This window comes from Vulpes vulpes, chromosome 3 (genome assembly GCF_048418805.1).
Source record: "Vulpes vulpes isolate BD-2025 chromosome 3, VulVul3, whole genome shotgun sequence".
NCBI lineage: Eukaryota > Metazoa > Chordata > Mammalia > Carnivora > Canidae > Vulpes > Vulpes vulpes.
This window is the reverse complement of record NC_132782.1, coordinates 47,699,632-47,716,398: the sequence shown is the minus strand read 5'-3', so window position 1 is coordinate 47,716,398 and position 16,767 is coordinate 47,699,632. Positions and strand designations below refer to the sequence as shown.

General features: G+C 41.0%; 2 protein-coding genes across 11 annotated transcripts in view; one reads left to right on the top strand and one right to left on the bottom strand.

The window, feature by feature from the left end:
* The window catches only part of IFT80 (intraflagellar transport 80), a 127,801-nt gene extending 113,391 nt beyond the window's left edge, over positions 1 to 14,410 (bottom strand). For 3 of the 8 annotated variants that reach the window (XM_072752373.1, XM_026016447.2, XM_072752369.1), the window contains exon 1: positions 14,031 to 14,293. The gene's annotated coding sequence lies outside the window, so the exon portion shown is untranslated. Of the gene's footprint in view, positions 1 to 14,007 lie in introns of all 8 variants that reach the window. The other 5 variants (XM_072752374.1, XM_072752372.1, XM_026016446.2 and 2 more) reach the window with 4 other exon arrangements.
* The window catches only part of SMC4 (structural maintenance of chromosomes 4), a 36,154-nt gene continuing 33,782 nt past the window's right edge, over positions 14,396 to 16,767 (top strand). The window contains exons 1-2 of one of the 3 annotated variants that reach the window (XM_026016462.2): positions 14,396 to 14,878; positions 16,052 to 16,195. In XM_026016462.2, coding sequence (XP_025872247.2) covers positions 16,057 to 16,195 — 139 coding nt within the window. In that variant the 5' untranslated portion in view covers positions 14,396 to 14,878; positions 16,052 to 16,056. Of the gene's footprint in view, positions 14,879 to 15,860; positions 16,196 to 16,767 lie in introns of those variants that run through there. The other 2 variants (XM_072752367.1, XM_026016461.2) reach the window with 2 other exon arrangements.

The window sequence follows — 16,767 nt, the reverse complement described above, 5'->3', positions numbered from 1 at the left end:
CCAGAGGTCCTCTACAACCTGCCTGAAAACAGTTTCACAAGTGCAGAACACCACTACATCTAATCAGGTAAATAATTTCCAAAGACTGTCCAGGAGCCAAATCAAAAGACTCTATAAACTGTGAAACCCTTAATGGCAGATCAACATTGGTCCTATTGAATGGTTATATGTTGGAATAAATTCCCAAGATCTAATCAAGGGATCAAGGCCTTAATTTTAAGGGCCTCAATTCTGGAGCCTACATGTCAAAATTATGACATCATCAATCTGAGGTTTGTGGGAAGTAGATAACTGCCCAACAGGTATGTTAACCATGGTGGCAATGTAAAAATAAGTGAGTTATTTAAGGAAAAGGTAATAAATCTCTTATAAAAATTATTAAAAAATCACAATGTAATTGTCAAATAAAAATATGGAAAAAGAAGAGTAATATTCCCCCAAATAACCATGTCATCAGAAGATATAAATCAAATGGAGTTTCTGCAAAGAAATTAAAAATAGAACTACCCTACAATCCAGTAATCACACTACTGGGTATTTACCCAAAGAATACAAAACCACTAATTCAAAAGGATATTATGTACCCCTACATTTATTGCACCATTATTTTCAATAGCCAAATTATGGATAAAGAAGAGGTGATAGGGACTCATGGGTGGCTCAGCAGTTGAGCATCTGTCTTCAGCTCAGAGCATGATACTGGGGCCCTGGGATCAAGTCCTGCATCGGGCTCGCCACAGGGAGCCTGGTTCTCCCTCTGCCTATATCTCTGCCTCTCTGTGTCTCTCATGAATAAATAAATAAAATCTTAAAAAAAAAAAAAGAAGAGGTGATATATATGTATCTATATCTATCTATATATATATGAAGAACAAACATGATTACCAGAGGGTCAGTGGGTGAGGATGAAATAGGTCATAAAGATTAAAGAATACACTTAATACAAAGAGTACTGAGTAATGTATAAAATTGTTGAATCACTATATTGTACACCTAAAACTAATATAACACTGTATGTCACTGGAGTGAAAGTAAAAAACTTAAAAGTATATATAAACTGGGGTGCCTGGGCAGGTCAGTTAGTTAAGTGTCAGACTCTTGATTTCAGCTCAGGTTATGATCTCAGGGTAATGAGATTGAGCCCTGGTTCTGGCTCTGCGCTCAATAAGGAATCTGCCTGAGATTCTTTCTCTCTCTCTCCCTCTATAGTCCCCTCCCCCCAAATCACGTGCACACATGCACACCCTCTCTTTCCCTCTCTTTTAAATAAATAAATATATTTTTTAAAAATCCTCTTGGGAGCACCTAGGTAGCTCAGTGGGTTAAGCACTTGACTCTTGATTTTGGCTTAGATAATAATCCCTTAGGTCCTGATATTGAGCCCGGGGTCAGGTTCCCAGCTCAGCAGGGAGTCTGCTTGTCTCCCTCTTCCCTTCCCCCTGCTCACTCACCCTCAAGTAAATAAATAAATCTTCAAAACAAATTTTATAAATAAATTACTCTTATTTAAAAAATATATATATATAAACCAAGAAAATTGCTAAATTGTCTGAATCTAATTTATAGTTACAGAATTCTTTCTGAGTAATATCACTAGCCAAAAAAGAAAAAAACAAATGAAAGTGTAATTAAAGGAAAAAAAGTCTTTTCCCCCAATAGAAAATTACTGCTAACTACATCAAAGGAGGTGCTGAGCATAGGCAAGTATTCAGTGGGTGTCCCTTAGATATTTCTCATTCTCCCAAATCCAAGAAGACTTTTAGATCAGCAAAGTGCTAAATACAACTGCATTTCAAAACACCTTTTCCACTTATTCTGCTCATAAATTTGTTAGACTGGTGGGGGTGGAGACTGTTAAAACCACAGAAAAAAATCTGAAGTTTTATAGTCAACCAATATGCAACTTGGGTCAGAAACATTTATCTTCCAGTTAGTTCACTTAGGGAGACCTTTGTTTTTCTTAAAAAGTATCAACCTAGCCAGAGCAAGAATACACTCTCTTCTAGGCACACCTTCCAAGGCTTACTTTTTGGTCCTTAGGAACACCTTTAGCGCCTTTCTCAAAACTCCTCCTCCCTTCCATCAGACCTTCTCCAATTACAGGGGAGGAAAAAAGAGCAAAAGTATTTACAAAATGCTCCATTTCCAAATAATTCAAATTCACCAAGCTTATAAGCTTAAAATCCTTATAAGGATTTTAAAACAATAAAGGCAGACAAATTGTTGCTTCTGGAAATGACAATACAATAGATAAGAAAACATATAGGGATCCCTGGGTTGCGGAGCAGTTTAGCGCCTGCCTTTGGCCCAGGGCGCGATCCTGGAGACCGGGGATCGAATCCCACGTCGGGCTCCCAGTGCATGGAGCCTGCTTCTCCCTCTGCCTGTGTCTCTGCTGTGTCTCTGCCTTTCTCTCTCTCTCTCTGTGTGACCATCATAAAAAAAAAAAAGAAAGAAAAGAAAAAAGAAAACATATATAAAATCTGAATATACAATTATAATCAGAAACTTAAAAGATCTTTAGCAAAGGCATGATAAATTGGTTTTGGTCCAGTATAGGTCAACATTTGTGGGGGTTAAGAGGAAAAAATGTGCCAGCAAACCCTGACAGTCCAACTATCAAAATATATTCCAAATCTGGTCACTTCTTAGTACCTCCATCACAGTACCAAGCCACCATCATCCTCTGCCTTCATTACTATAGCAGACCCAGAGCTGATCTTCCTGCTCCTACACTTAACCACTTCAAGCTCTCCTAAATACAGCAGCCAGTAAGGCTTTTAAGCTTAAGTCAGATTATAAAAGCCAGTATGGTTAATACACAGTGAAGGAAGGAAGTGGACAGAAATTGGGAAAGAAGAGGGACACAAATCACATAGGGGCTTGGAAAACCACAATAAAAGCTTTTATTTTTTTCTTCTAAATGAATGGAGAAACAAGTGGAAGGTTGTGAGCAAAGAAGCAATATGATCTCACTTATATTATTAAAGTATCAGTATGGATAGTATTAAAAAAAAAAAAAACAGCAAGGATAAGCAAGACTGGAAGAAGAGAAGCCAGTTAGGATTTCAGTAATCCAGAAAAGAAATCAAAGTAGTCTGGATGAGGAGGTCAGTAATGGCACAAATGATATGAAGTGAGCATATTCTGAATATATTTGGAAGAAGAATTCACAGGATTTGTGGTTGAATTGAGCTTATAAGAGGAGTCACATATGACTCTAAAGTTTCAACAGGTAGAATGGAGTTGTCATTTACTAAGATGATGAAGATGAAGACTAAGGAGAAACAGGTTGGAAGGAAGGATATCAAAAATTCTATCTTGGGGAACCTGGATGGCTCAGTCAGTTAAGCATCTGACTCATTGTTTCATGAGTTCATGAGTTCAAGAGTTGAACTCATGAGGTCATGAGTTCAAGCCCCACACTGGGCTCCAGCTGGGCCTGGAGGCTACTTAAAAAAAAAAAAATCTGTCTTGAATATGTTCAGCTCAAGGTGTCCATTATACATCCAAGTGGAGAATTCAAGAAGAAAATGGATATCCAAGTTTGGAGTCAACAGGTCAGAGCTGGAGATCTGAATGAGACATCACTTCGTGGGTTGTCAGCACAAAGATCATACTCAAAACCATGGGATAAGATAAGACTACCTAGCAGAACATGAAAATGTGGTAGCTTCAATGGCCTAGAAGTCCTACTGAAGTCTGAAGAACTGTCAACATTAAGATTCTAGAGGGAGAAAACTAAGTGGAGACATATAATGGGATGCTTAAAACAGGTTTTGAGAGAGAGGGTAGATATTGGTAATGATAAAGTAGGTTAAGACTATGCAAGTGGGTATATGAGGTCAAGGAACTAAGAGGCCAGGGAATAGAATGGAATGATTTGTCAATATTAAATCACTGAGAATAACAACAGTGAAGCGGTAGAGAATAAAGACAGCTAGCCAGGTGCTAAAATATTCAATGAATGAGGAAAAATAGCAAAGAGATCTGCAGCTGACTGCAAAAAGACAGGATAGAGAATGGTTTAATTTGGTAGGATTTGTTTTAAAGGGACTAGGAAATTATAAAGAAGAAGAGAAAGAGAATCAATTGTCCAGATACATCATTGAGAAACAAGACCTTTTAACACACGGGATCCTGGGAGGCAAAACAGCTTCCACTTGAAGGGGCCCATGGGGAAAGCAATTTCCTTAGGAAACAACCAGATTTAAGTTAGATTACCAAGGTAAAGGGATCACTCAGAATAAAGGCTGAGAATGTAGATTTGGCCAATGATATACTATAAGTTCCAAAGACAGAGTGGCAGGATTTAGATGGGGAGGAGCTAAGAGTTTGGGACAGATGGTAGAAATGACTGGCTGTCCTCCAATATTCATTCAACCTTGCTTCTGTGGTAGTAAAATCTGAATTTTTGCTGTACACCTGGCCACCTAGAATAAAACTGTTTCCCAGCTGACTTTGAAACTAAGTGTGAAAAAAAAAAAAAAAAAAGAAAAGAAAAGAAACTAGGTGTGGCCAAATAGGGCATTAACAATTCTGAAACCCATGTAGAGATATTACAACATCATTAACATACTGGCCAGATCTGGGATTTACTTTCTGTGGGGGTTAGATAACACTTCCCAACAGTTGTGGTTAACCACAGCAGCAATATGAAAAGTTAATGAGTTACCTAAAGAAACCATTTTATTAACTCTTATAAAAATTTTATAAATCACACCATAATTGACAAAAACTTAGAAAATAAGAGTGATACTCTCCATGCCATGTCAAGGCCATGCATAAAACAGCAACAAGATAGAAGGAACCAAGATTTTTGATGTTGTGAAGCCATATTGGTCTTGTACCACTTATTCAGTGATAGAGAAAAAAGTTTGTCATATTATCATCAACAGCTAAACTTTATAATGAACTAACACAAGGAATTAAGAGTCTTGAATGTGGAGATTGAGGTAAACATGGATGTAAGGCATGCTGGAATAGTCCCAATGGTCTCTCAAAGCAAAGTGGATAATCAATTTAAATTGTAGCCTTCTTCCTGGAACTGGTCTCTTAGGTAGTTTGTAGCGTTGATGCTGAGTTTTATAAGGGAGGAAGAGGCAATCCTCATAAGAGCACAGGAACTCTGTGGGATTCCTACCCAATCTGTTATGGGTGTTAGACTTCAATTCAATGGGCAGTTTAGAGAGGGATAGGAATTGCAGAGTTATAGAGGGAATAAATTTCACCACCCTTTGGTCCTAATTTTCCCAAACTTAAACTTTGGGCTCAGTTCTTGTACCTCTTCTATATCTACACTCACTGCCATTGGTATCACCCAGTTTCATGGCTTAATATAAATACAAACAATATTGACTACATAGCGACAACTTCCAACTTGATATCTCCAGTTCAGACCTCTTCAATGAACCTGACTTTTATATCTGAGTATTCGACAATTTATCTGAAATGTCTAACAGATATTCAAACTTGAGATCCAAATCAAACCTCTGATCGTTCCTCTAACTTCACCCTTCTCGTAGCCTTACCCATCTCAGCAAATGGTAATTCCTTTCTTCCAGCTGCACAGGCTAAAAAACCTTAGAATGATTACTGACCCTCCTCTCACATCCCAAATCTAACTTTTGAAAACCAAAACTTTTACGCTCTATCTTTAGAATATCTGATTTTTGCCACCCCACTGTTATGACCCCGGTTCAATATGCTATCATTTGTTAACCTGGATTAGAATAGAATCCTAATTGGCCTCTAACCCCTCATAATCTATACTTACCACAGCAGGCAGAGAGACTTTTGAAATAGATCATGGCACTTCTCTGCTCAAAATACTACAACAGCTTCCTATCTCACTCAGAGTTAAAAACAAAGTTCTTGCAATGGTGTTCAAAGCTTTTATCAACCTGGACTACTCTACTGTAATGGTTAATTTTATGTGTTAACCTGGCTACACAAATGGTGCCCAGTCATTTCGACAAACACTAGTCTAAATGTTGCTGTAATGTATTTTTTTAAGATTTTATTTATTTATTCATGAGAGACACAGAGAGAGAGAGAGGCAGAGACATAGGCAAAGGGAGAAGCAGGCTCCATGCAGGGAGCCCGACGTGGGACTTGATCCCGGGTCTCCAGGATCACGCCCTGGGCTGAAGGTGGCGCTAAACTGCTAAGCTACCCAGGGGTCCCAGTAAATGTATTTTTTAGAAGTAATTAACAAGGGTGCCTGGGTGGCTCAGTTGGTTAAGCGCCTGACTCTTGGTTTCTACTCAAGTCATGATCTTGAGGTCATGAAATGGAACCCTGCATCAGGCTCCACACCCAGCAGTGTGCTTCAGATTCTCTCTGAATCCCCCTCTACTTTCCCCCTCTCTACATTCCCCCTGCTCATGCTCTCTCTCTAAAATAAGTAAATAAGATCTTTGAAAAAAAACAGAAGTGACTAACATCTATAATCAGTCGACTTACAGTACAGCAGATAACCCTGCATATGAGTGGGTTCCATCTAATCAGTTAAAGGCCTTGTGAGCAAAGACCACAGTTTCCTAAAGAAGGAATTCTGCCTTCAGACTGCAACACAGAAATTTTGCCTGAGTTTCCATCTTTGGACTCAAGACTACAACATCAACTCTTCTCTGGAGGGTCATCTGTTATACTATGCATTTCACTTACCATTCCCCTTTCTAAGATGTAAGCTTCATAAGTGCAAGAATTTTTGCCTCTTTTGTTCATTCCTATATTCTCTGCAACTAGAATCATCCTTGCATACCCTAAAATGGAATCAGCAGGCATAGCTCATAAGTGTAGAAGTTAAAGGTGTATAAGTGTATGTATAAAGATATAAAGATATTTAAGTGTAGAGAAGTTAAAGGAAGAAATAGAATAGTAGCTATAAAGGCCTTTTAAACTAGAGTAGACCTCTAGTATGTTTGGGGACTAAAGAGAAGGGATCAGTAGAGAGGGATAGATTAACAATACTATAGAAGCAGAGAATAAGAAAGCATGGTCACCCACGAAGTAATTTGATCAAGGGCACCAATAAACATAAATGAACAGTTCACAGAAACATAAACAAGTGGTCAGTGAGCAATCAAAAATATGAAACAATGCCTAGCCTCAATTATAATTAAGGAAATAAAAATTCAAACAACTAGATACCATTTTTCTGTTATCAGAGTGGTCAAATGCAAAATACCCACGACCCAGTGCTGGTGTATAGAGAAACAGATACTTCCATACATTACTGAAGGGCAGGTAAATTATTGCTAATGGTCATTTATTCTTTTGCCCTCCACCACAAAACCTTTGACTGCCTTTTCTATACTTGGGGAATCCCCTATCTTAGGAGTCCTTTTCCCATTATAAGAAACATTATTTCCTCTCTAGGCTTCCTTTCCTCTAGAAAGAAGCAAATAGCCTAGGCTCTACCAATCTGACACATATGTACTATGCTTTGAGTTAGATGCTACTGATTCAATGGAAGTATTATATAATACTAGGAAGAATTCCTAGTCACAGAAATTTATCACATACATATAAATGTACACCAAAATATATATGCAACTTATAAGCTTGTTTATTACAGAACTCTGTATAGTTCTATCAAAAACTAAATTTAGGAGCACCTGAGTGGCTCAGTCAGTTAAGTGTCTGCCTTTGGCTCAGATTATGATCCCAAGGCCCTGGGATAGAGCCAGCCCAGCAGGGAGTCTGTGTCCCCGCCCCCCCAACAACCGCCCCCCCCCCACCTCTCCCTCGGCTTGTGCTCGCTCTCTCTCTCTCTCTCTCTCTCTCTCTCTCTCACTCTCTTCAATAAAACCTAAAAAACAAAACAAAACAAACCTAAATATAAAAGTTCATCATATATTACACACTCAGGTTGTGGATATATGTTTTTATAATGTGGAACAGAGTTAGAACCAAGAAACTAAATTACGAACTAACGTTAAGGGCAGCCCTGGTGGCTCAGCAGTTTAGCACCGCCTTCAGCCCAGGGCCTGATCCTGGAGACCCTGGTTCGAGTCCTGCATCGGGCTCCCTGCATGGTGCCTGCTTCTCTGTCTCTCTCTGTCTCTCATAAATAAATAAATAAAATTTAAAGAAAAAGAAAAAAAAGAACCAATGTTAAGAATTAGACTTAACATTATGCTAATTGAAATAATCCAGTCAAAAAAGGACAGTATCTGTCCTTATATCTGTATATTCCACTTATATGAAGTACTAGAGTAGCCAAATTCATAGAGAGAGAAAGTAGGGTGGTGGTTGCCAGGGGCTGGGGCAGGGGAAGGAAAAATGGGGAGTTATTATTTAATGGGTACAGAGTTTCAGTTCTGCAAGATGAAAGAGTTCTGTGGATAGATGGAGGTAATAGTAGTGTAACAATATAAATGTACTTATGCCACTTTGGTTAAATGGTTTACAAGATGAGAAAAAATTAAATTTAAGAATTAAAAGTAAAAGGTGCACCTGGGTAGCTAAGTCTATTGAGCATCTGACTCTCGATTTCAGCTCAGATGGTGATTTCAGGGTCATAAAATTGGGCCCCACATTTCACATTGACCTCTGGGCTTCATGCTCAGTGCAGTCTGCTTGAGATTCTCTCCCTCTCCCTCTGCTGCTTCCCCTGCTCTCTCTCTCTCTCTCAAATAAATAAAATAAAATCTTGTTTTAAAAAGAGAATTAAAACTAAGAGGTAGAAGCACTAACAGATGAGAAAAATTTTAGGCAGGCAAGAGGGAAGGCATAACTTAACTTATAGATAAGAAATAGCAGACAAGCCTCAGAAGTGAACAAGAATGTGAAGAATAAATGAATCACAAGAACTAGATCATAAATACATTTATACCAAGTTCTGTTTGGATCATTTGCATATTGGCTAACCCTTGGGTATGGATATCAAAATTAATGGTTTGCTTATGACTTACTCAAGCCCCTATTTTTTAAAGTGCAATTTTTATGAACAGTTTTCTAAATTGATAGTTCTGTAACTCTTTCCCAGAAGAGAAAGGAGGGAAAGAAAGGCAGGCAGATCTTTTACACCAATTGTCTTGTCATAAAATCACTTGCAAACTAGAGCTGGGATCTCTTACATGGCAGGGAAGAGAGAGGCAGGCTCACCATTTCCAGAGACATTCAAAGACAAAACAAGCAAAGCAAACAGGCTTGTGAAAGCCAGTATATTTCAATTACTGAAGATCTCCTACCCCCATCCCACTCCAATGCCTGGATGCCATTTACTGCAATATATGTATATGCTATGCTTTTTATATTTCCCTGTAGTTCAAGCCATGATTATATCTAGATCTTGCCAACCAGACTTTAAATATTATACCTATTTGCTGTATTTATAATCCTTTTGCAAGGTGGCCTAATAAATTCTAGCCAATAAACCATGTGATTCTCAAATCTGAAATAAGTAGTCATCTTTAATTCATCCTTTTAATTCATCAACTAGCATAAAAGAATACTCATACTCAAAATGCTTGAGTGCTGCAGAATTAAAAAATGAAATGAATCTGTGCATTGAATCTCTATGTGCTGATAAAGATATCTATAATGTTAAATGACAAAAGTGTATAGCAGTGTAATATAACTCGACTCTTTGTGTCAATAAAAAAGGATATATATTTAAGCTAGAGGATTCTAAAACATCTTTCTGGGAAGATAAGTTAGACAATGGAGATCTTTTTGAGGGAAGGTACACTGGGATGAGAAGGAAGCTTTTAATTATCATTTTATGTTTCTGTACTGTTGAAGTTTTTACCATGCTCATAGTATTTTATTTATCTATACATTTGTATATATAGCATAGGACTATCTGAGTGATAGGCTTATGGCCAAATTTTGTCTTCTTCTCTATGCATTTCTGCATTTGAAAAAACCTAATACATGTTATTTTCCTCATAAGATCATCATTCTCATTTTCTTCAGTCTCTACTGCACTTGACACTCTTCTTATTGAAACTTTCACCTATGATCTTCCAGATACTGTATTGTTTTCTTCCTCATGTCAAATGGGTCTATACCTATTTCACAGATTATGATGATTAAATGTATGTAAAATGTTCAGTAAAGAGCCTAAAACATAGTAAAAACTGAGTAATTGTTAGCTATTCAGAGTGAAAATTCGTGTTTTTGTCACTCTACATATATTCATTCTCCTCTTAGCTACAAAGAATTTTTCTCTTTGGAACACCCACTTCCCCACTTTTAGCCCATGTGGCTTCAATGAAGCCAGCATGAGAGAGACTTAAGTCAATTAGAACATTCCATTCTCTTTGGACAGAGACTGTTTCACAGGTGGCCCAGGACTTTTATTTAAATAAATGATGGGGAAGAAAAAGTTTTTACTCAAGACAATTTAGATTAGGTTTTCTGTTACCTATAATCTAGAATCCTACCTGAGACATTACTATTTCTTCCTCCTAGATTTTAACAATGGACATTTTCTGGTGCTATCTTCATTTTACACCCTTAAAAAACTAATCTATGTTTATGTTTCAACATTCATATAGCACTATCTCATCCTGTTTTCTTATATTCCTTGCCTCTGCTGCCCACTGGATCTATCTTTTCTAATCCCGACCTACATGAATAAAAGCAAGCTTTTTTCAAGTCTTTCCCCATACTGTTCCATTTCCTCATTATTTTTTCTGTGTTAGGATAGGTGAGAATTTCAATAACATTCATGTACTAATATGTAATCTAATATGTATTCATGTACATGTTACATGGATGTATATATCTGTAATATGTAAAATGTATAATACATAAATGTATAATATATAAATGAATAGCATTATATTATCAAGAGGAATATTTCATATTATGTCCTGTTTTACAGCCTATTTATTAATCTTTTTTTTTCCTAAGATTTTATTTTTAAGTAATCTCTACACCCAATATGGGGCTCAAACCCACAACCCTGAGATAGAGTCACATGTTCCACCAATGAAGCCAGCTAGGCGCACCAACCAATATATTAATCTTGAGCAACATTCTCTAAGTATTTGTTCATTACTTATATAAATTCATGCTTATTTATTCATTATTATTAGTTAATATCTAATCCAATTATTTGCAATTAACTAAAAACTTGATTAATATTTTTAAAGATTTATCCACAAATCTAATATTAGACTTCATGAAATGTTGAAACCACATTATAAGAGACAAAAATATATATATTATGGGCAGCCCATAATATATGGTGGTTCAGCAGTTTAGCACTGCCTTCAGCCCAGGGCCTGATCCTGGAGACCCGGGATCAAGTCCCACATCGGGCTCCCTACATGGGGCCTGCTTCTCCCTCTGCCTGTGTCTCTGCCTCTCTCTCTTTCTGCCTCTGTATCTCTCATGAATAAATAAATAAAATCTTTTTAAAAAGACATTATGATGACAAAATTTATGTGTGCAGTTAAAGAATTGCAAATGTGGATCTGAATTCTAATTCCAAATATTCTCTTTTAATTCATTCTTATTTCTTGCTATGAGGCAAAATTTCACTTTTAAAATGTAAAAAGAGTTCTCTTCTCAGACTACTTGAAATCACACGATTGTTAGCAGATGATTTCATATCAGAATGAGACTTGGTTATACTTTCCCAAATGACTGTAAGTCCATCCCCCTTTTTTTTTTTTAAAGACTTTATCTATTCATGAGAGGCACACAGAAAAAGACAGAGAGGGGCAGAGAGGGGCAGAGACACAGGCAGAGGGAGAAGCAGGCTCCATACAGGGAGCCTGACGTGGGACTCGATCCCAGGATCCCAGGATCCCAGGATCACGCCCTGGGCTGAAGGTGGCGCTAAACCGCTGAGCCACCAGGGCTGCCCTGTAAGTCCATCCCAATCTGACCAGCTTCTTTTTATAATTATACTCTATCACTTTCATGAGAAGTATTCAAAGTATCGGAAGGGATCAATCAAGTTGTTTTCTTGTGACCCTAATCTCTTCTCACATCACTTCTTCACTTGTTCTAAGCATCCTACTTTCACTTTAGATTCATGTCTACTCTGTAGCTGTTATGTCTTTTCTACATTATACAAGCTGGTTTAAGAATATTTTGAAAATATGTGTTCTAAGTGGAGCATAGTTAGGTTCAACTAAATCTAAAGCCATAGGTCACTTAACTGATTTATTGAAATTACATTTCTTTTTCATCTGTCATTAAGGCCTACTGTTACTAATAGTAATCATCAAAGGCAGTAAAACTAGGAATTATCAGTTTTTCTTTCTATCCCTTCATCACTAGCTTAGGGATTAACCAACAAAGAATAGTATCTGGCTGACTTTAGGTATTCAGACTCTTAACCATTAAAATCTATAAAAGCTATAGATTTTCCCCCCAAAATGTGCCTGGATTTTTTCCATTCTACTGTGTAGGCATTTCTCCTTCCACATGGAGAATTGTTCAGTAATAATCTAATACAGCCATGTCTGATCTAAGTCTTTTTCCTCTTTAACACATCCCACTTAACTACTGTTATTTTTTTTTCTTTTTTACCAAGTCATTCCTTATATCAAAATTTTTCTAATAAGTGGTTCCTCCGTATCATATTTAACATCTTCAGTCAGTCTGGCTTTCAAGACCCTTGATAAGCTGACCTTCTAACTCGCCGTCCCATTATTCATCCTTAATACATACCCTAATAAAATCAGTGTCGTAAATACAGTAACATCAAATGCTTAGCATGTGTGGTAGACAATTACAGACAATTCTATGGGGCAGACAGTATATACTAATTTTATAACAAATATTTTCAGAGAGATTGATAAATTGGGTAAGCTGTCCAAGCATGCAGCTAAAAAAAAATGATGGGATTTGGGATTTTGTTATCTGTTAACATCTTTTAATTACATTGTCTCCATGACCCTTCTGTCCCACTCAATTTGGCCTAGTCTTTGCTTATTTTCATGGTTGATACCTCTCCATCCCCAGTTTTGTAGTGTTTTACAAACTTTGAAAATCCAAAGGTTTCCAGAAGCTTTGAAAGAGAATCATTACGTTTTCTTAATACGCCTACCAGCCAAAAATTTTTTTCATTGACTTTGTCTGTAGCTTATCTTAGGAAAACAATAGCTATTTTTTTTTCAGCTTTGAAAGAAAAGGCATATTATTGGGTGATAGGCATTAAGGAGGCACTTGATGTAACACTGTTACATGCAAATGATGAATCACTAAATTGGACTAAATTCTACACCTGAAACTAATAACTCAATATGTTAACTAACTTGAATTTAAATAAAAATAAATAAATGTGGGTTATACACCCGAATCAATGTTCTGGCAAACCACATCAGTCTCTGAACTTCACCAAATTCTTAAGAGTTGTCAGGGAGTGTCTCCTCCACATCCCTTTGAGAATCACTGAACTTTATACTCCCGGCGCAAGATTCGTACTACTTACTTAGAATGGTAACATAAATTCATTTATAAAGCAGATTTCTCCCTGCTTTAGTATGCCAGGCGCTAAGTATACAAAAGTCAAAGGGAGGGCAGGGCTCCCAGTTGTCAATGACAATTTCCTAAGTGTCGCTGAATGCATACTTATTGGGGGCAGTGCTTAACATAATAGGTGATTAGGACCACGTTTGAGAATCTAATCAAAGTTCTGAGGAAACTAACTCCCCAGGAAAATGCACAAACACAGAATTCCGTTTACCGTTTCAGCTGGGGGCGGCGGGGGGGGAGAGCATTATGAATTCCACTGAATCTCAATCGCCCCACCAAGAGGACCACGGACTCCACGTTAAAAATCGACTAACAAAACTAAGTTCTCTGGAAACAGGAATACCTGCTTAGTAATTCACAGTACAACGTATTCAAAAGTTACCGAAGGAATACTTTCCGATCGATAATTTCCTCGTGGAGATAACCAGATGACATCAACCAATCATTTCTTCCATTACGGAATCTCAATCAAATCATCGTAAAAGCCCGAAATTCCCCTTTCGCTAGTGACACGAATGACCTGACACCAAAAAAATTCCAAACTATTTTGCTATTTACGTATAGACTATGCAATCATTCACCGATCCAGGTGTTTCTGTTCTTCGTCTTGTCCTTCTACTCCTTCCAAACTCAGGGCTTCCTGCTTCGCATCCCAAAAGCTTCGTCCAGCGCCCGGCTCGCTGCCTGCAGGGGGGACGCAGCAGATGCTCTGTGCCGCATACGCTGTTACAGTAGGTACGGTGGGATCCGAAGGTGGCCACAATTTCCAAACCCCTTCCTCACCACGTCCGGAGGCGAAGAGATTTACCTTAAAGTTCCAGGAAAGCGGTGGCGATTGCTCCCGGAGCTAGGACCAGTTACCAAGAAGCCTCCCGACCTCCCTGTCACCATAGTGACTCCTACGAGCCTCGCACACTCCCTCTTCTCGCGATACTTCCCCCTCCGCGGGTCACCCGAACCCGCCCTCCCCTGAAGGGACGTTAGTAGACGACGGAGCCTTCCTCCAGCTGTGGGTGGAGCCCTCCGGGGTTGTTTTTTTTTTTTTTCTCTAGTTCAAAACTCTCTCTAGATTGGGATTTATTTTCTTTTTTTTTTTCTTGGTATTTTTTAAGAGTACTGTTGCCGTAGGCCTAAAACAAAACAGCGCCTCGCTCCGCCTTTTCACTTACTACAGACGAGCCCGGCCGCCAGGGTCCCGCCAGGAGTTCGCGCATGCGTGCAAGCGACCAGAAGATGGCGGTGGCAAGCGCCGCATTTTTTTCAAATTAGTGGTTCCCAGAAAGCATTGCGCGCATTTGTAACGAATTTCCGTTCGAGTTTGTATTTTAGGCGCCATTTTCGAGTGAAGGACCCGGAGCCGAAACACCGGTAGGAGCGGGGGGTGCTATACAACGGTCTCCGGCTTTGGTGCGAGTGGCCTGCTCCGCAGGTAAAGTACTTCTTTTCCTGACCAGGTTGTCACACTCTTCCTTCCTGGCCGGTCCGCGGGCGCCGGGAAAGTAGAGGCCTCGAGCGGGAGCCGCCGAAGTCCGCTCTGGGCTGAGGCAGCCGCCGGGAGGTTTCTTTCGCTGTCACCCCTCCCCCCTCGGCCGCCTCCCGGCGGTCGGGGCTCCCGCGCGCTCCTCGCGGGCGCCACTTCTCTGAGCTACTTAAGCGCCTCGGGGCGGGGGGGGGGCGCGGGGGACGCGGACTCTTAAGCCTCGCAGATCTCTTCTCGGAAATCCTGGTCTCTGTCGGGGAAAGGGCGTCTCCCCTGCCCCGGCCCCCTGACCTCCTCTCTTCCCCCGAGGGACTGCTCACCGAGTCTGAGCCCTTCGTGATGACCTTTCGTAGCGGATTGTCCAGCGAGGCCCCACGGGGGGGTCGGAGGGGACAGACCCCCGCCACCCCCTAGATGACTGACCCGGACCAGGCGCTGCTAGGTCTGGTCTTGGAAATCGGGAGTGGTCGACCCCCGTCTCCGGGTCGGACGGCAGCGAGGGAGACCTGGACGCCCCCGGGGCCGTCAGCGGCGCCCGGAGCCAAATGGCGGGGAAAGTGGGCGGCGAGTCGCCCGTTAGTCGTCGCTCCTCAGGAGGAGTTGAGAGTCCCTCAGACCTGAAGCGGATACAAAACTCTGCTCGACCAAAGTCTTTTGCGCTCGCTTCGCTAACCCCAGAGCGTGGGAATACCAGCAAATGCCGCCGCGCAGGAATTACTTCGCTAGGAAATTAGAGGATTGTTAGACCCTTCTGCCGTGGGAGGACGGGGGTGGGGAGGCATTAAGAAAATGGAACGCGGGTCGTTCTGCCCTCTGCTTGGTGGCCAGGCACGTCTAGGTTTGCCCCGTTGCTTCGGGCTTAAGAAAACGCATCTCGCCTTTTTTGGCACTTGGGGTCGTGTGTGCGTGTGTGTGTGTGTTTGTGCGCCTTTCTTTACCGAGCACCCGCCGGCGTCCGGCGGCGTTATCTAAAATGGGTTCTCGGAAACGGGTGGACGGAGTTTTCCCCGAGTGGGATGGGGTGGGGGCTGAGCTCATCCGACGCGGTGGCCGGCGGGGAGTGTACCCGCGCGGCCCTGCGGCCCGGCGGACTGACTCGCCCCTGCTCTCCCCCGGCCCCAGCGACCATGCCCCGAAAGGGCACCCAACCTTCCACCGCCCGGCGCCCGAGGGAAGAGCCGCCGCAGTCCCCGGACGGCCCCAGCAGCGACGCGGAGCCTGAACCCCCGCCTGGCCGCGCGGGCAGCTCGGCCCCTGCTTCCACAGGTAAGTACCTCGCCGCTCCTCCGCTGGAGAACGCGCAGGGCGGCCAGCGTGGGTCCGCGCCCAACCCGGGACTGGCGGGTGTTTGGGGGCGCGGAGCTGAGGGGCTGCGGAGCTGGCGACTGTCGGTCCCGTAGTGCTCGAGAAAGCGATGTGGCGATTTTCGGTGGTCGGAGTCTTCGTGCAATTTCGGTGTTACGGTGTTGGAGGGGATTGGGGCAAGTGCGTGGCTACATTTACGATTTTATTTGTGGCCTTGTATTTCCGCGGAGATCGGCGTGATCAGCCAATAGCTAGTGGACTGTTTTCTAGGCAGAATTAACATGATTGTATCTTAAAAGTGACATGGCCCTAACTTAACCTCTCTGGTCTAACTGGCGTTTAAAAAGATAACGATAATTTATTTGAAACTACCGTAGCTTTTTTGTGAGTACAGGAATTGGGTGACATTAGGAAGCCCCGTGACAGAGTCGCTGGAGCTCTTGACTGTCCAAAGTTAAGGTTCCAGGTGCTCAGAGATTGGGAGAAAGGTAGATCTAGAGCCTTTGGATTTAACCACCTGTTTAGGCGAGGAA